The 20,292-nt window shown below is 40.5% G+C and overlaps 2 protein-coding genes across 3 annotated transcripts in view; one reads left to right on the plus strand and one right to left on the minus strand.

Moving 5' to 3' along the window:
• Positions 1 to 5,661, minus strand: part of LOC121272927 (transmembrane protein 255B) — a 129,173-nt gene extending 123,512 nt beyond the window's left edge. Inside the window, exon 1 of the mRNA XM_041179809.1 lies at positions 5,562 to 5,661. The gene's annotated coding sequence lies outside the window, so the exon portion shown is untranslated. The remainder of the gene's footprint in view (positions 1 to 5,561) is intronic.
• Positions 5,662 to 14,825: 9,164 nt separating this feature from the next.
• LOC121275369 overlaps positions 14,826 to 20,292 on the plus strand; it is a 49,280-nt gene continuing 43,813 nt past the window's right edge. For both annotated transcript variants that reach the window (XM_041182892.1, XM_041182894.1), the window contains exons 1-2: positions 14,826 to 14,850; positions 16,621 to 16,773. In XM_041182892.1, coding sequence (XP_041038826.1) covers positions 16,687 to 16,773 — 87 coding nt within the window. In that variant the 5' untranslated portion in view covers positions 14,826 to 14,850; positions 16,621 to 16,686. The remainder of the gene's footprint in view (positions 14,851 to 16,620; positions 16,774 to 20,292) is intronic.

Raw genomic sequence — 20,292 nt, forward strand, 5'->3', positions numbered from 1 at the left:
GCTGCAAATCACAGTTGAGTCAAAGCAGGAAAGCAAAATGTATGAGAAATAAGAGTCAGAGAGTGGCAGGAAGGGAAAGAGAGAAAACCTAAAAATGCACCAACAGTTGAGACCAAATGTTACAAAGGTAACAAAAAGGCAAAACTAAAGGCTCTGCAATTGAATGTGCGTAGCATTCATAACAAAATAAATGTATTGATAGTGCATATTGAAGTAAATAAAAATGATCTGATAGACATAATGGAGATGTGGCTGTAGGATGACAAGGATTGGGTTCTGAATATTGAGTGGTATACGACATTCAAGAAGAATAGGAAGCTAGGTAAAGGTGGAGGGGTAACACTGCTAATCAAAGATGGCATTGGTGCAATAGTTAAAGATGATCTTGGTTCAGGGGATCTGGATGTAGAACCAGTTTGGGTGGAGATGAGGAATAGTAGGGGAAAGAAGTCACTATTGGGAGTAGTCTACAGGCCCCCCTAACAGTAACCACCCAGGTAGGACAAAGTATACAAGAAGAAATATTGGATGCTTGTGACAAAGGGATGGCACTAATCATGGGTGATCTTAATCTATATGTAAACAGGAAATATCAGATTGGCAAGTAGTTGCCTGGATGAAGAGTTCATAGAACGTTTTCCAGACAGTTTCTTAGAACAGCATGTTCTGGAACCAACCAGAGAGCAGGTTATATTAGACTTGGTATTGTGTAATGTGACAGGATTAATTAATGACCTCAGAGTCCCTAGGTAGCAGTGACCACAATATAATTGAATTTTACATCCAACTTGAGAGAGAGAAGAGTGATTCTAAGAGTAATATTTTAGATTTAAATTAGTGCAACAGTGGGCTTGAGAGCTGAGTGAGCTGAAGTGAACTGGGAAACTAGGTAGGAGATAGATCAATAAAGAAGCAGTGGCAGATATTTTAAGGGGATATTTCAGAATATTCAGAATAAGTATATTCCTACTATAAAGAGATATTCTAAGTGAAGGATCCACCATCCACGGTTAACCAAAGAAGTTAAGGAAGCATCAAATTTAAGGAAAAAGCATATAACTGCAAAGATGAGTGGCCGGACAGATGATTGGTCAGAATATAAAGAACGGCAGAGAATGACTAAAAGGTTAATCAGGAGAAAAAAATTAAAGCATGAGAGGAAGCTGGCTAGAAATGTAAAAATGGACAGGAAGAGCTTCTTCAGGTATTTAAAAAGGAAAAGTGTAAGTAAAGTTAGTATTGGTCCTCTACAGAGTGAGAATGGGAAGTTAAGAGTAGATAATAAGGAAATGGTAAATGAAATGAACCAATATTTAGCTTCTGTCTTCACTACAGAGGGTACAAAAATATTCCAGTAATAGCCATAAATCAAGAGGTGGAAGAGAGAGGGGAACTTGGTGAAAGTACAATCACTAGGGAAGCCTTACTGAGCAAACTGTTGGAGCTGCAGGCTGACAAGTTTCTGGGTACTGATGGTCTTCATCCTATGGTCTTAAAAGAGGTGGTTAATGAGGTAGTAGATGCATTGGTGTTACTTTTCCAAAATTTGCTAGATTCTGGAAAAGTTCCATCAGACTGGAAAGTAACAAATATAACCCTTCTTTTCAAGAAGGGAGGGAGGGAGAAAACAAGGAACTATAGGCCAGTTAGCCTGACGTTTGTTGTGGGGAAGGTGTTAGAATTGATCACAAAGGCAGTTATAGAAATTTAGAAAATTTCAAGGTAATTGGGAAGAGTCAGCATGGGTTTGTGAAAGGGTTTAACCAATTTATTGGAGTTCTTTGAAGGAGTTACTTGCACCTTGGTTAAAAGGGATCCTTTAAACATACTATACTTGGATATCCAGAAGGCATTTAATAAGGCACCACATCAAAAGTTATTCCAGAAAATAAAAAGCTCATGGTGTAGGGGGTAACATAGTGGCATGGATAAAGCATATTAATATATACATATTAATACACATATATAATACATACAGATATATTAATATACGTACATATATATGCATATATGCATAATTAATACACAGGGCCCTGTTCTTTGCAGACAGAAAGAACATATATACACATTGCACCTGTTTCAGCTAAACAAAATAAGTGATAGCCATTCGCTGACTTATTCCTCAGAGCAATCAGGGTCAATCTACCTGGTTTAAATTTCAAACAATGCTTGGCAACCACTTGCCAACCAATCAGCACTCTCTTCACATACAGTATAAGTTGTTGCTTTCCCCTTATATTTGTATTCTTCTGAATTGTCCTGAGTGCTAGGTGAAAACCTCAGACATGTCTCTTTTTCCAGAAATTATGGAACAATTACAGAACAGAAGATGGCTATTCAGCCCATCGAGTTTTTGCTTGCTCTCTGTAGAGAAATCCGATTAGTCCCATTCCCTTGCTCTATCCATTAGCTCAGCGAGTTTACTTATCTCAAATTTCCCCAATTTCCTTTTAAAATCTTCCATTGTCTCTGTATCTACCATGTTCTTAGGCAGTGAGTTCCAGGGCATTACCACTTGCTACATAAAAAAATTCTTCATCACATCCTTCCAACATTTCTAGCTGAAAACCTTAAATCTGTACCATCAGCCAATGTGTATAGCTTTCCTTTGTCTACCTTATCTAAACCTGTCATCATCTAGAACTCCGCTACCAAACCTCCAGGACAATAACCCCAGCTTCTGCAAGCTAACTTTGTAGACCCATTTCCCTTTGTCAATAAGCAAGCAGCATATATTTAAGATTGAGTATTAGAAGAGAGTTGAGAAGAATGTTTTTCAGCCAGAGAGTAGTGGCGTTCTGGAACTCACCACAGTGGTAGAGCCTGAAACCCTCACTGCGTTGAAAAGCAATTGGGATATGCACTTGAAGTGCTGTAACCTGCAGGGTTACGGACCAAGAGCTGAAAGGTGGGAATAGGCTTGACAGCTCTTTTGACTGGCAGAATGGCCTTCTTTGGTACTGTAGATCTCTTTGATTCTACAAGCTCCTTGTCAGGGACCCATCTGGATTTATTAAAAGTTTTATGCCTTGGAATTAATGATGTTCAGATCTAGCTTGCCAAAGTGACTTGCATTTACCAGTTCAGATTATATTAGCAGTAAATTGACAGCTTCCCTTCAGGATCCACACAAGCTACGAAGCTTCAGCCAATTAGAACCATAGAACAGTTACGGTGCAGAAAGACGCCATTCAGCCCATCATGTCTGCACTGGCCAAAAAGAGAAAAAAGGAACTAGCCACTCATTTTATTGCCACTTTTCTGATCTATAGCCTTGCAGGTTACAGTGCTTCAGATGCAGATCCAAATACCTTTTAAATGAGTTGAGCGTTTCAGCTTCAACAACCAACTTAGGCCATGAATTCCAGACACCCACCACCCTCTGGGTGCAAAAGGTTTTCCTCATGCCCCCTCTAATCCTTCAACCAATCACCTTCAACCTATGCCCCCTGGTAATTGACCCCTAGGGGGAAACACGTCTTTCTTGTCTACCCTATTTAGGCCCCCCATAATTTTGTACAACTCAATTTTAAGTTACCCCTTAGTCACCTCTGATCTAAGGAAAACAACCCTAGCTCATCCAATCTCTCCTCATAGCTGCAATTTTCAAGTCCTGGCAACATTCTTGTAAATCTCCTCTGCACTCTCTCCAGAGCAATTATGTCCTTCCTGTAATGTGGTGACCAGAACTGTACACAAAACTCCAGCTGTGGCCTAAGCAGTGTTTTATACAGTTCCATCATTATATCTCTGCTTTTGTATTCAGTACCTTGCCCAATAAAGGAAAGCATTCCATATGCTTTCTTGACCACCTTGTGCACCTGTGTTGTCACCTTCAAGGACATGTAGACATTCACTCCAAGGTCTCTCACTTCCTCAACCCCTCTCAATAAATTCTCGTTTGTTATCAAAGAATTCAGACAACAAAGTGATGCATTAAACCGAGGCTCTGTCTGCCTTCTCAGGTAAATGTAAAAGATCTACTTTGAAGAAGATCAGGGGAGCTATCCCTGGTCTCCTGGCCAATACTTATCCCTCATTCTACATCATAACAACAGATTACCTGGTAATTATCACACAGCTGTCTGTGGGAGCTTGTTGTGTTTCCTATATTACAACAGTGACTATACTTCAAAAAAGTAGGTCATTGGCTGTAAAGTGCTTCGCTAGGTCTGGTGGTTATGAACGGCGCTATATAAATGCAAATCTTTATTTTTCCAGATCTGCCACAGGCCATATAGTTAAAGGATCAAAATGTTACAGGCAACCGTTATCTCCGGGATTCTTTTGATCCGGCACCAGAAACTTACAAATAGCTACAATTGCTTTGAAGAGTTCACCTTGTTGAGATTGGTTTCTCACAGTTGACGCAGTGCCCTTCAAGAGACAGGCCAAGTTAAATACACGTGCTTATCTGCGAAACATAACAGCTCTCCAGACAACAAGGGAAACTTCAAGTCAGATCAACAAGTTCCGTAAAAGCCATTACGTATCGCTTATCAATATACGGTTGCTTATATCAAAGATCCTGAGTTACACCCTCTTTATTTCATTGTAATCTTAGACACTGTTCCCAATTCTCCATTGAAGTGGGCGATTGGCTTCCTATCTGCATTGCTTCTGGTGACGCGGGAGGTGCACAGCAGCCCAGCTGTGGTGGCTTCTAACCAAACGGCATCTGTTAGAGCCCAATTTTCAGAAAATGTCATTTCCTCGCTGCTTGTGTGAGGTTACGACAGCATCGGGCGAACGAAAATGACTGATGAAGTAATGGTCAAAACTAGGAGGTAGTTTGTTTTTCTTAAGTGTGAATGCTTTTTTGGAACCCCGGTTGGAGGAAATGCAGCAACTATAGATTCATAGAGATTACAGTGCAGAAAAAAAGGCATTTGGCAAGTTGTATTCGTGCAGATGTCTTAACCAAAACAATCTACACTCACCCTTGTTCATTTCTCTTTTTCCATATTAAACCTTTTTAAAAATACTTAGCCAATTGAGTGTCTGACTGTGCCCATTTATGGCAAATTTCTTCATGTTATAAGAATTCTCTCTACAGTAAAAAAAATTCTAAATTCCATCACTGGACTTGTAGTATTATCCTAAAACTACGTTCTCTGTACTGATTGATCAATCAGTGGAAGCAAGCTTTCACTATCCCAGCAAAAATCCTCCACCATTTTGAAAACATTTATTAGTTACCCCATCCATCTTTTCTGTGTCAATGTTTTGTGAAAAAAAAGCTTTTTATAACTACAATTTCTTATTCCTGGTATAATTGTAGTGAATCTTTCTAGCTTTCCCATAATACAATGTCCAGAACGCGAAGTAATACTTCAACTTTAGCCCAACCCTAAAGTTTATCATACCTAAATTTGGCACCTCATAGACACTCACAGCACAGGAGACCATTCAGCCCATCATGTCTGTGCCGTTAATTGTGCAATTTATCTGCACTTTTACCTTTTTTTAAAATCTACATCATTGATTGTGAATGCACCCTTAATAATCTTATTGTTTAAAATATATGCATATTCATTTTTTCGCAAAATGTACTGTTTCACCTTTCTCTGCATTCTCTGTCACTGATTTATCCACGCCACTGATCTGCCTATGGATTCTTCCAGTTCCTCAGTCATTCCTTGCAGTATGCAATTTCCTAACTTGGTGCCATCAGCACACATTAATGGCATGCTTCTTGAGCTTATCATTTACCCTTATATAAATGGAAAACAAAACAAATGCCAGCATAGATCCATGGAGCATACCACTAACCACATCCTGCTTATTTTGTGAAGTTGGAAATATCAGGGAGAGAATGAGTAAAACTTTACATCTGTTTTAAATTCCAAATATTGTTCTTCGTTTAAAAATTGGTACCGCATAATGTTCAGTGGGAGCAACTTGAAAGTTTCTACAGTCAGATTTTGGAATGCAACAATTGCATGGAGTCAGGTCTTTGGAATTTTATCTTCTGTAAAGTTGAGTTCCCAGTGTCAGTATAGATTTTGTGCTGAATGACTGATGGACTTACTTGTAGTAGGCTGTATTTTCACAAAAATATGAAATCCAAATTAAGAGAGGTTATTTAAGTTTAAGCATTGTGGAGCTTTTAGTTGCTCAGTAGCACCACTATTGACAAAGCTAGCTGAGACCTGAGGGACATATATTTAGACTGGGTCTTCGACAGGTGGTGAGAGAACCAATACAAGGGAAAATTTGATCTCATATTTTACCTTATCCTTATCGGTCGATCTGGCACAGATGCATCTGTCCATGACAGTATTAGCAGGAGTGACCACTGCACAATCCTTGTGTGATGATGAAAGTGTAGCACCAGGTATACCAGAAATGAGCTGCCAAGCTAGTGAAGCCACAACACAGAGCTATTTGCATGCTAACCAGAGAGACTAAAAAAGAGTCTTACGCACTCAAAACATTAATTCTGATTCTCTCTCCACAGATGCTGCCAGACCTGCTGAATTTCTCCAGCATTTTCTGCTTTTATTTCAGATTTCCAGCATCCACGGGAACAGCTTTTCTTTGTTTACCTTATCCAAATCTGTCATAACCTTTTACACCTCTATGAAATCTCCCCTCAACACCCTTTGCTCCAAGGAGAACAATTGGAGAACAACCCCAGCTTCTCCAGCCTGACCTTATAGCTAAAATCCCCCTTCCCTGGAACCATTCTGGTAATTCTCCTTTGCAACCTCCTAAGGACTCGCACATCCTGCCTAAAGTGTGGTGACCAGAACTGGAAGCAAAACTCTAGATGTGCAAAGACTAAAGGTTTTAAAAGAAATTAATAGTATGTTGTCTGAATTTTGCTAATAGGAGAATTAGCATGGATGAGCATTTCAACAATGAACATGATGTATAAATGTCATATTTTAAATTTCAGTAGAAAAGTATTTTTATTATATTAATTTCGCAAGAATTGAATTAGTCTTAAATTAAAAGAGAATATTCCGTGGATTGGGGTGCTGATCTCTGCTTAAAGCGATGAGAGCAATGTAACTTTCCTACAGTATGAATTCTAAAATTGCTAGTTTTGAGCTAAGGATATACATGCATGAGGTTTGAACGAAGAAAGCTGCTTCGATTTAAGGTGATGCACCATTTGTACAGTAATACACACAGCCGCTCTATTCTGCTTAGCACTAGTTTCCTCCTCATTTGCTGTACCCTCTGCTCCACTATTTGGTGGGCATTCCATTAGCCACTGGAGCAGGATCTAGCCCCACACCACATCCCTTTTTGCTTTCAAAAATTTCTTAAGAACCTCCTCTTTGAATGTGGATTGCAGCCACCCTCTAGACCCTATCTCATTTCCTGTTCCAATTTTATATCCACCTTCTAAAAATAACATGCTGTGCATTGTTGTCAGTAAAAGCACAAGTTTACCAAACTGTTACGGACATAGACAGGAAGGAACTCAAAGCCTTACTACCTTTTCCTTACTGTCCATAATCAGTGTATTTTTGGAAAGGTAGGTGGGTATGTTTGTCAACCCCTGAGTGTGTGGTCAGTTTCTTAAAACCAGCAGCAAACTTTTGTTGGTTTAAATAAAGAGGATTATTTATTCAAACATTCACCTCGCAAGTCTAACTGCTATGTCACTCACTTAAACACTCAAGAAAGATACAGTTCAAGAGGCCAATGCACTTCTGCGAATTGAAAACAAAAGAATAGTTCATGTGTTTGGCTTGCTGTAGGAAAAGCATGTGGTGGTGGACCCGTTGAAGAGGGCAGTTCACTCTAAAAGGGTAGCCTAGGTGGTTTCAATAGCTGGAGACATATATCAGCATAAATCAGTTGTTGCAGGATTCCCTCAAAGATATGACTTTTCCAACAGTTCACAAAATTGGTTACTTGTGGTTTACTTACCAGGAAGTCAAATTTCTATTCCAGTGGACTCTGAAAAGGAAAACGTAACAATCTCAAGTTTGTTAAAAGGTATGCATGTTATTGCCATTTTCTTGCAGCTGCTGTTTCTTGCTGTGTTCTTTGCAGAATAACCAGTTTCTTTCTGCTTCCTGGGATAAAAGAATTTGTGGCTGAAGATGATTTCAGTCAACTACTATTGCCCACCCAAAATGGTTTAATGTTGGGAGCCATTCCTATACAATGGAGAATGGATGGAGGTGGGGTCTGTTCACACCCACTGATGATGAGCTGCTTTCTGCAGTTTTCCTTGTTAAGTTTCAAACTTGAACACATGAAGTCTGGAAGTCCATTGCCCATGCCCAATAGCAGGTGTAAATTCCACAGATGGGTTCCGTTCAAGGGGTAGGCCTCCACCCATAGTTATTAAATCAGGGACTTGTTTGCAATTTCTGTGGCATCACCTGACCTTCAGCAGCCAGCTTAGCCACCTTGTTAGTGTCCACTTTTAAATAAAAGACACTTCTAGAAAAGTATATACTGAATTCAGTCCAACATTAAAATTATAAATAGGATATGCCTTCTCTGGGCATGACATAAACATTCAAACTTAAGCAAAAGAGAATGTCAAAATGAATCAGTTTGGGGTTTACTTATGCAGTGAGTGCTAGAGAGATACTAAGGATATGAGTTGTTGATTTGTTATGTAGTTAGTTTACATAGAATCCTCCTGGTATGTGAACATTCATTGTACAGCATTGGCTGTGCTTTGTGTTTATGTTGGTTTCCAGGGTAGAGTGACTGTAAAACCTGTCATGTGGCACAGCGGTTGCCTTGTGAATTTTAACAGTAGCTCTGTGGAAAAGTGATATTATGTTTTACCAGGACACCATAGCTAGTTGTTATGAAAAACCATGAAATTAAGTTGAAGGACAAAGGGAGCAAGGAACAGCAAAGGTAGGTGATTTATTTTAGCAATTGCTCCCTTTTAATTTTCAATGGTCCCCGGGCAATACATATGTCTGCATTAACTGTGATAATTGCTTTTTCGTGACTAGTTTCATTCACTACATTCAACTAAGATAGTTTCATATAGCCCCATCATGGTGGGGGTGGAGACTTAAAATACAGCGAGCCATTCAAAAGTCCATTGGCAGGACCATAAGATTCCGCCCCATGGTATTCATTACACCTGTCACATTGAAATGGTTTCTAGGAAGCATTTTTGTTTCAAACAGATAAAATACTCTTGGAATTAGCTACCTGAGCCAAACAGTAAGTTGTTTCTCTTGTGTCACTTTACAGTAAAGTTTTAGGAAGAGCAAGAAGGATGGGAAAACTGAAGAAGAATAAGAAGGAAAAGAAACAAAATGTTTCAGTCATCGTTCGTAAGTTTTTGAAAAGTTACGAGCAACACTGTGCTCAGACTTTCAGTGCAGTCAGCTCAATGCTTGTACAAAACCTGCAGAAATGCATTGAAAATGAAGAAATCCTAACAAAGGTAACCCATATATATTTTTTATTTTTACAGATTCATTATTAGTCAGGAAACTTTAGAGACTCCAATGTCTGATGCCAGTTTCTAGTTGCAGATGAGATGTACAAAGCAGTTTAAGACAGTTTTACAAAGTGTGATACCTGAAGTAAAACAGAAAATGTTGGAATCAGGCAGTGTCTGCAGAGTCTGCACAGAAGGTGAAATGGTTAAAGTTTCAAATATTGCAACCCTTTCTCAGATGAAGGGCCATAAAGGCTGAAGGGCAGGATTTTCCATTCAGAGACAGGAAACGGGAGTTGGGACTTATTCTGGATCATGAACCCATTCCCCCTCCCTCCCCCCCCACCGGTAAACAGTCACTTTTTTGGATTTTGACTGGGATGCCTCCTTAATTGGCATGGAGAGGTTCCTTGTAAAGTTAAGAGTTGCAGGTGGGCTTTTGAAGATGGGGGGCCAATCAGAGACCTTCCAGCATCAATGGACCAAGAAGCCTGAAACAGAGGGTAAATAAGAAGGCAACTTTAGCATAAAGGCTGCAGAAGCGCCTTCTCACCAACTTGTTAAAAAAATTAATTCAAAACTGAAAAGGCAGCCAGGCACCAGTGTGTGGAAGGCAGGGGGGTGGGCGTCCTTGGGGTGATGGTGGTGAATTCCTCTGCAGGGCTGTTTGCCCCACCCAGCCAGGGTGGAGCTGTATCCTGTTTGGAACACTGCACTCCCCCCCACCAAACCCTCGACCAAGCCTGCCTCCAGGCAGTTAAGCTGCCGCCTGTCACATCAGGAAACTGGATATCAACCGGAATATCCCAGTTGACCTCCTTTACTCCTTGTTAACAAGGCCTAATTGAACCTAATTGACTACCTGCCTTGTGGAATCAGGTAGCTTTGCTGGTCCCGAACCCACCTTAACGAAACTGGCTGGTGCCAGAAATAGGGTTGAGGAATTGGCACATGGCCAACACCATTATTTTCAGGCCCTGTTCACCTTCATTGCGACCTTAGCAGGACCCAAAAATACAACCTGAATTGTTTGTTTTTTTTTTTTGCTTTCAGGACAGAATCCTCCTGACCTGCTGAATGTTCCCAATATTAACAGACTTTATTTCAAATTTGTGCCATCTGCTGATTTGGCTTTTTTATAATAACCAGAGTGTTGGTGTACATTTTTGTTAATATGACACTAGCTGATCAATAAGGCTGTTAATGGGAGGTTGTACGATATGGTGTTTTGTGAGGATGGTGTTTTATAATGAAGCTTATGATAAGTGAGTGAACATATTGCTTGTGAGACGGGTGCTGTGTTTGCAAAAATTTGGAAAGCTGTATACGAGGTGTTCATGGATGGAGAAATTGAGTTGTTACGGTGGACATGGTGAGTAGTTTGGAAAGAGTATAGAAGGTATTTGGAAGAAAATATTAATGATTTGGGATCATGATGCAGTTTGAGTGGAAGAGTGTGTAGTAAAGGAACAAGGAGGGCCAATGTGCAGTTGAGGAGATGGAGAGTATTTAGGAGATTGGGATATTGAGTAAGGGGGATATGGGATAGTGAGAAATAAGGTTGACAGGTGAACATTTGGGGTAGTGAGTGATTGAAGAGACAGAAATTATCTTCTGGGAGGGGATATACTGAGTGTGAGTTTGAGTAGTTGATGGGAAATCAATGATTGGAGGTAGGCTGTAGGTATAGGGTTGCCAACTTTGGTTGGATGTATTCCTGGAGGTTTCATCACATGACACCCTCTCTGTCTTCAACCGCACTGTCTTGCCACGTTTGGGAGAAGTGAATATTTGGGAAAATGGGCATTGTGGACAGTGGTATTGTGGCAATTTGGGGATAAAAAGACTATTTTTGTTCACATACTGCCCTGGGTACATTGCCCCTCGTATGAAAATTAGAATTATTACAGACTGGGAGAGGTGGTGGAATAACTTTTCCCCCTTTTCCACACATCTTGGCTGACCGCAACAAGATGTACTTTTGAGAAGGAGTGTTTTATTTTATTCATTCACTGGATGTGGGCTTTGCCGGCTAGGCCAGCATTTGTTGCACACCCTTTGTTGCCCTTGAGAAGGTGGTGGTGAGCTGCTTTCTTGAACTGTTGCAGTCCATGTGGTGTAGGTACACCCACAGTGCTGTTAGGAAGGGAGTTCTAGGATTTTGACCCAGCAACAGAGAAGGAATGGTGATATATTTCCAAGTCAGGATAGTGAGTGACTTGAAAGAGAACTTCTAGGTGGTGGTATTCCCACCTATCTGCTTCCCTTGTCCTTCTAGATGGTAGTGGTCATGGGTTGGAAGGTGCTCTCCAAGGAGCCTTTTAAAGCTGTGATGTTAAAGAACAGGCACAAACAGACTTTCTTGTAAGTTTAAATCAAAAGAAATGATAAACATTTATCTTGCACAACACCCAAAATGTAAACACAACAAACACCCACTCTGCAAACACGCAGCCACACACAGACACAAGAAAGGATGATTTTTAGAGATGTAACATGCACTTAGATTGCTAACAGATAACAAGACACAAGTCACTTATTTTAATCAGTCCTTTAAGATTGAGGTTGAAAAGCACTGCCAGCCCGAAGGACTCTCTCTTGGTTCCTTGGAGATAAATGGAGGTTGGAAATTTCTGGCTTTTGAAATTGTGGCCAAACTCCTGTAGAGAAGAAATGTAATCTCACAGGTAAAACAAATTAGCCCCCTTTCACTGACTGAGTTGACTATTTGTTTTAGGCAGGGTTCCTTCCTTCTGGGTGCATGTGATCCCTCTGTGGTTCTGGTCCCAGCCTGCCTTGCTGGGTTATCTTATGGAGTAATAAGCTGCGTACCCCCACTCCAGTTAGTTTTGGTCATGTAATGGCAGTTATGACGCAGCCCATTGTCCACAAAATGGGTTGGAGCTGAAATGATTGATACGCAATGGGAGAGGATGATTGATATCCGATCGACATTCCAGTTATGATTAGCTCATTGAAATACTTCATTTGACATTCCACCTTCATGGGACTGACAGGTATAGTAACCATTATCCTTTAAATCTCTTCCATTGAAATGTTGAGGGGGCAGTCAATTTGCATCTGGGAAATCCATTTACGTTTTTAAGTAACTTCACTGACATATTGCCTCTGTCTGTCCAGAAACCACAAGCAGAAGTCACTTGACTTTCCGGAAACCATTTTGTGAGGGTACAGTTTCCATTATTCCATGTTCCCTTCTTTTTAAAAGTACAGTGTCCACTGCCCAATTATCTTTATGAGCATGACGTGACTGTCACAGAATATTTACATTTTCCCACAATCCAAAAAATACACATGATGGCATTGGAAGTTTTCCTGATAAGCTTTCAAATCAATTTGTATGAAGAAGAAAAAGAAAGCTATATTTTTGTCTGCCTCCTCGCTCAGACTCACAATCAACGAACACTCATGCTGATTCACCTTAACAATTGACAAGTGAAACTCTAGCCAAAGAATTTATTCTGCTTGTTTTCAAATAATTTGGAAGAACTGAAAAGAAATTGAAAAATTCTTTAACATCCCAAGAATATATAATTTTGAAAGAGTTTGAAATCTCCATGTGAAAACATTAATTCAGCTATTCAAGCATATAGAAGACATCTTTTGGTTGCTAAGTAAACTCAAGCTCAGGTTCTTATAGATATATGCTGGCCCCTGTGTCAAGTGGCTGCTTTTGTTTTTCTAGATCTTAAATATCTGTGTAATGTTTTGCTGAAAATTTGGCATCACAATTTGAGTATTATGCGTGAAAAGAGGTTGGATGGACAGGAAATGCATGTTAGGTGATCTGGACGCTAAGCTCCTAGGTCCTTGCTGTAAGGGAAGGGAAACAGGCTGGGATTTCCAGCCACCAATCCATTGCATCTCTGACCCCACTTCAAAATCTTGGGCTCAGAGTAATTTCCACTGGGAGAGCATGGGCACCCAATGCTGCTTGCAGTGTTATTTGCCCACCTGCCTTAGTCCAGACAAGTTTTTGGATGTATTGTTATATGTTACAAGTAGGTTCCTGGTAGCATTGTTCAGCATAAATTGGTGCTTTCAGCAGTTCCTGTACACTTTTTTAAATTCCCTTCTAAAACTTAGGACATAAAATGAATCATATTGAAAGTGGGTAGCTGGGGTGTTGGAGCACGGAAGATGGGAGCATGAGGCTTGTTGCTCTAGGAAGGTACATACTAGGCTGTAATAGTATAGGTAAGTTGCAGAACTAGGTTGGGGTTTCAGGGATTTAGCAGGACTATAGGAGAGGTACTGAGACTTTGTTGTAGATGGGTTGGTCCTAGGTAAATTAGTATTTTTTTCACTTTTTGAAGGAGGTTCCTTGTGAACTAGGAAGAGAAAGAGTGCTCCTCTTGTCTCCATAAAGATATCATAAGCCCCTCATGCTCCAGGTCACTTCCTCAACCCTGCCCAATTCCTGGTTTGCCTTGCTGATTCCATTTTCTGGGATCTTAGTGTCAACATGACCCCCACCTTCTTTCCCCTACACACATTCCGACTCCTGCCCTCTGGCAGTGCTGCCATTCTCGCCAATCTTGAGCAGAAATCAGAATTGAAGCATGTATGTTCATGCTCACCAATCATTTCAATCACTGATCACAACTTGATGCTGGGAGGGATACTACAGAGGGCACAGAACTAATCTCATTACTCAATCCAGTTTGCTCCCAACACCATCTTGAAGCTTTGTTTTTCATAAAGCTGCCATTTATTTCAACTGCTGTCTTATCCGTAGGAAGTGAAGCAGAGTCCAGCATTTAGTTGCAGGGAATTCCTTAAACAGAGACAGCCTTTTGTATCCCACAAGATATTTACTTTTTGGGGCTTTGATTAAGAAGACATGACTTGACAACATAGCTAATGAAGTACATTTTGCATTGCAAGGTTAGCGAGAAGGAATCAGCAGGAAATGTTAAACCACAACATCTCCCCAATGCTTCATAGAATATCTTCTTCCTGTTGCGTTTTACAATTGTGAATGGAAGTTATTGGTCTAGCATGCGTTGTAATATGCCTTTAAGGGATATCAGCACGACAAAACTAGAAGGGAAATGTCATGTGATCCAATCTTAGTTTCATTTTTGCTTTGAGCAGAGCATGCATAAGTAGCTCTGATGCCTTCAAGCTTAACTGTCCTCATGTACGTAGTCTTAGTGAATGGACCCACAACGTGTTTACCCAATCCCTTATGAGCAATTAGTGCCTTGTGTCTTGTACAATAAGTAAGCCCAAGGTATTATATAATTATAATAACACAACTGCATGTACCCTTTTTCTAGTACTTATTTGTCACTCCCTCTGGAACTCTCCTCGTTTTCTCCCCTTCTCCTCCAGCCAAAGGAGAAGGCTGAGGCTAGATCAATTAAACATTTCAAAATTAGGATTGATAAGTTTTTGTAATGCAAGGTTATGAAGTGCTACAGAATCACAGTGGATAGGTGAAGGTAAGATGCAGAACAACCATGATCTAATTGAAAGGCAGAACAGACTAGAGTGGCTTAATGGCCTGCTCCTGTGTGTAAGTGCATCCTGCATGTGTAAATTGGTAAAAACACTGACTGCACTGCAAGTTACATTTTGCAAGTGCAGAAATTTGGTGCATGCAAACATTATTTGACATGCACCAATTGTGAAAGCTCAATGTCTCTGGAAACAAGCCATTTATTTGTTTTCCAAATCTCAAGTAAAATGAAAAACATATGGAAGAAAGATGCCCACAGCGTTATAAAACGATCACTAAGAATTGGGAAAGTCTTACACAAAAAGTCTTCTATTTCACAGGAAACTAAAAATGGAACACTTGTAACATTTAATTTGTTAGTCTTGAGGTTGCAACAATAACTATAAATAACCACAAATATGAGAATGGCAATGAGTATTACTGTGAAAAATACTGGTAAATTACTTCTTTCATTATCCCAATAATACATACAGCAGGTCTGTCTGTGTGCAGAAGCTTGTTTGTAGCAGGCATTGCCCTGGGGTTCCGATGTTCAACTAGAAAATAGTCTTGTTACCCAATAAGTAGATTTCTTAGCAGCTTATTAATACTAAAGTCTGAGATAGCATCAAGAGTTTTTTTTAAAAATCAATTGGGAGAATTCATTCACATTTATATAAGATAGAGCCAATGATATGAACCAAACATTAGGTAAGCCATCTTGGACCTTACCATTAAGATGGCTGTGCTCTATGTGAATATACATGACTAGCTGTGTGTAACTGAAACTAATGGCAGTGCCATTCCAAATTGGGTAGATTATAAGGTAAATTGATAAATGAATCAGGTCTCAGATGTTTGAAATTTTGAGCATTCTCCCCCATCTCAAGGGGGAGTATTGGATTTACGAGCATTTTTAAATTTTGCCAACAATGGTCTTTTGTGGTCCTCTGTAACCTGTCAAAACAATATGATGTCTAATGAATGCATCTATTTGGGTAAAATTTGGTCCACCACAATGGTGTCAGTGGAAGCAAGCTGTTAAGAGACCTGGGGGTAGATCTTGGCTTTGTGTGATCATAAAAGTCAATGTAAATAAAAATTAGTAGGGGTTAAATGAGCTGCTGATTCACTATCACCTGTTTTGTATTACACCAAATATTAAGTTTTACCCCCTATTCTGTCTTGTTGGTGTTTTCCTGTTTCTGCCTTCCCTTCTGCAATTTCAAGGGTCCAATATTAAACAACCTTGATCGATGTGGAGGAGGTTGTCATCTCTGATCAGTCAAAAAATGGAAAAAGTTAGAATGGTGACAATATTCCGCTTCTGAATAACGTTTTGTATGTTTTCTAAATAGAACTTGATATGGATCAAAAAACTGGATTGTTAAGATAACTAGCAAAATAGATTAATTGTAAAAAAAAACCCAAAATAATTAAGTGGATAAACTTTTAATAATGTGTTGGGTAAGGTACGTAAAACAAACATACACGAAATAATGTTCATGGTATCATTACAACTGAAGTATGCAGAAGGATGTGCAAAAACACCATTGGCACAAAAAAATCATGGACTGAGAAACAGCAGTCTTGAAAGGAATTCAGAATGAGCTTTAAGAGAAAGTTTAATTGCAAGAAGATAGAAGTGGATGATGCAAAAAAGTGATTTTTTTTTGTTATAATGAAAGCTTTATGTTAATGTGAATTAGGTTTGGATTAAGTGTTAGTTGGAGTAGTAGAAGTTTTTATATAATTCTTTCTGGTTGCTTTCTAGTTCATACTTGCACCCCCTGAGGTAACTGCCGATGATTCGCCACCGATCATTCTGAAACCATTGCTAATGGCAATCCGAGATGAACGTTACATGTATGGTAAAGAATTGTGTGTCTGGCGCATCGCTCTTAGCAACCAGGATGTAGCAAATTTAGTAAGTAATCTTACTAATTTTAATGGCTATTTAAGAGTATGCAGAGCATGTGGCTTCAAGAAAGGGTCTCAATATATCCTGGGCTGAATTTTATGGCACCCTGCCAGGCATGTTTTCAGTGGGGGGAGGGCCACGTAAAATACAAGGGGTGACATGCCCACCGCCTTCCCACCCTCCCCTGAGCTGTCCCCCATAGGTAGGTTAGCAGGTGCTGATATTGGCAGCCTGCCCACCATTTTTAAATAAATAAGTAAGGGTCAACTGAGCTTGTTACCTAGCCAATTGACACAAATAATATGCTGCCCATGCTGTAATACAGTTGGCATGGGAGTGGACAAGCCTTTTTTTAAGCAAACTGCTTAAAAGGCGGGATGGAAGGTGGGGGGGTATATCCTTTGGAGGTGCCCTGTGCACATTGAGGGTGCCGCCTCCCAAATGATTACCTCCTTTTTTCTTCCCCTTCTGGCCTCCAAAGCCCTGAACTGCAGCCGCCCCCCCCCCCCCCCCACTACTGACTTATGATGCTGCTGGGGCAACTGAAGCTGCAGCTGATTGGCTGGTACTCTTGGGGATGGGACTTCATCCCACTAAGGGGAGGAAGTCCCACTCTCATCACCTCATTCATATTGCCCTCAGCGTGTTACTGCTGGGGAAGACCCTGTTTAATGTGGATTGACTGGCGTCCGACATTTCTTCCAGGGGTCGAGCAATAGGCTCCCCTGGTAAAATTCAACCCCATGGGTAAAACATTTAGCTCGGCAGGCGGGCACGTGCCCAACCCGACCGAGCGTAAAACGATGCGTGATGACATTGGGCATGCGTCCTGAAGTCATCACGCACTGGCGCGATATTTCGGTTGGCGGGCGTGCTGCCGACTCCAGTGCACCCGCCGACGATTGAAAAGCCTATTAAGACCATTAAAAAGTTAAATTAAAAGAAATTTTTCTCTGCCTGTTCAAGCTCACAGTTGGTGGGCAGGCAAAAAGGCCAAGCGGCCTTTGCACTTTTTTGGAAGCCTCATCCATGGGCAGGATGAGGGTTCCAAAAGCAAATAAAAATCAAATAAAAACTTTACTTTCTCATTAATAATATGTCCCTGCTCATGTGACAGTGTCCTATGAGGGGACATGTTTCATAACATTTATAAGATCTTTAATTTTTTTTAAAAATCAGTTCATCTTCCTGAGGCAGCTCTGTGCCTCAGGGAGATTATGTAGCACCCACTCACGCGCATGCGCTTGGCTTGCCCCCCTCCCCCCGCCTGCACAGGTAGTGCTGAGCGCTGCCACTCGCGTTTCACACTGGGCGGGCCTTAATTGGCCCGCCAGTGTGAAATGGCCTTCCAGGCCCGATCACGGGTAGCTTCTCGACTAAACGCCCCTAAACGCCCCTGCTGAGCCCGCACGCCAAGGGAAAAATTCTGCCCCATATTTCGGAATCTATTGCAAAGTTAAATGTTTATATATGTAATATAACTAAATCCAAACCTTTTCAATGGTACCTAATGCAGAAGTATTAAAGTAATTAATCATCTACGAGCACTACTACTTTCACAACAGCAACGTTCACAACTCAAACTACAGTTCCCCTATTATGTTGAAGCCACTGGTTTGTGGGGAGGGCAGTGGGTGTCATGGTGCCAGAGACTTGACTGGTTACTGAACTGTAGGATATTGGCACTAATGTGCATTTTGATATTTTTTCATCTTTTAAAAAATTTTCAGACTTTTAATTATCTCCTGACAGAATGAAAAATCCAGTTGCTCTGCTGTATGTTTCTCGCCTGTGGGGTGGGAATAGTTAATACCAAATGATCCATTCAGGCAAGAGCTTCTGCCATTATCACTATCATTACCTGTAATAATTCTCAAGAATGATTTGAAAAAGTGTTGTCTTTACCAGCTGAAGTTTAAGCTCTTTCCAGTGTTATGCAATGAACCTGTCAATCTGAAGTCCTCACCAAAATTGCTACATGTTAAGCTTTTTTTAAAATTTGGTCATGGGATGTAAGCATCATTGGCCAGACCAACATTTATTGCCCATCCCCAATTGTCTTTGAGAAGGTGGCAGTGAGCCACCTCCTTGAACCAGGGTTCTGACCCAGTGATGATAAAGGAATGGTGATTATAGTTCAAGTTGGATGCTGAGGGAAACTTGAAGGTGGTGGTGTTCCCAAGCATCTGCTGTCCTTAAACTTCTAGGTGATATATGTTGCCGGTTTGGAAGGTGCTGTCGAAGGGTCTTTGGAGAGTTGCTGCAGTGCACCTTGTATATGGTACACACTGCTGCCACTGTGCATCGGTGGTGGAGGGAATGAATGTTTAAGGTGGTAGATGGTGTGCCAATCAAGCAGGCTGCTTTGTCCTGGATGGTGTGGAGCTTCTTGAATATTGATGGAGCTGCACTCATCCAAGCAAATGGAGGGTATTCAATCACACACCTGACTTGTGTCTTGTAGATGGTTGCAGAATTAGGAGGTGAGTTATCTGCTGCAGCCTCTGTCTTGCTCTTGCAGCCACAGTATTTATATGGCCAGTCCAATTAATTTTCTGGTCAGTTCAGTGGTAATCCTCCAGAATATTGATGCTGGGAGATTCAGCAATGGTAATGCTGTTGAATGTTAAGTGGAGATAGTTTGGTTCTTTCTTGCTGAAGATAATCATTGCCTGGCAGTTTTGTGGCTTAAGTGTTACTTTTGCATGATCAATTCCTGCATGTGATGAAAGTAAATAACTAATTCTTTGAAACGTTATTTTAAAAAATGAACATAGTACTTAGTCAGTCATTGCTAACATAAAAAACAAGTCACACACAGGATCAGAATTGTGCAAAATTACTCAAGGAAACTGGAGGTGAAAATCTGACTACATTCACTGGAATGTGAGAAAGTAACTGTAAAGTTTGGACAAAAGGAACAATTGTCAGCTTACCAAGCAGAAACACAGAATTGGTTGTATGAGCTGGGTATTACATTTCTCTCCCCCATAGTAATGGGAGTAGACCACTCATCCTCTCCAACCTTTCTGTTGTCCAATCATTGCTGATCTGGATCTTAACTCCATGTTCCTGGTTTGGTTCCATATCCTTTAATACTCTTGCCTAACCAAATCTATCAATCTCAGTTTTGAAATTTTGAATTAACTGAGTGTCAACGATATTTTGGGGGAGAGGGTTCCAGATGTTCACTGCCCCTGGCAAACTTTTCTGTAATATTGTTCTCAATAGAATTAGGGTGGGCATTGATGATAGACTCCGAGGAGGGCAAAAACAGATTTTGCATCGACTTGATCTTTGCTTTACTCAATGTATTTAAAAGAGTAAAGAATGGCATTTACTAGTTGTGTGCTGCATTTCATTGGCAACCCTTGGTTGTATTGGCAGAACTTCACTATGACAGATTCTCAAAGTGTTTGGATTACCTAAGAAAGTCATTAGTACCATCAGGATTCTGTATCAGGAAGCACGGCGTATGGTTGAAACATTCAATGAGATAACAGACTGGTTCAATACAGCAAGCAA

The sequence above is a fragment of the Carcharodon carcharias genome, chromosome 2 (genome assembly GCF_017639515.1).
Source record: "Carcharodon carcharias isolate sCarCar2 chromosome 2, sCarCar2.pri, whole genome shotgun sequence".
Taxonomy (NCBI): domain Eukaryota; kingdom Metazoa; phylum Chordata; class Chondrichthyes; order Lamniformes; family Lamnidae; genus Carcharodon; species Carcharodon carcharias.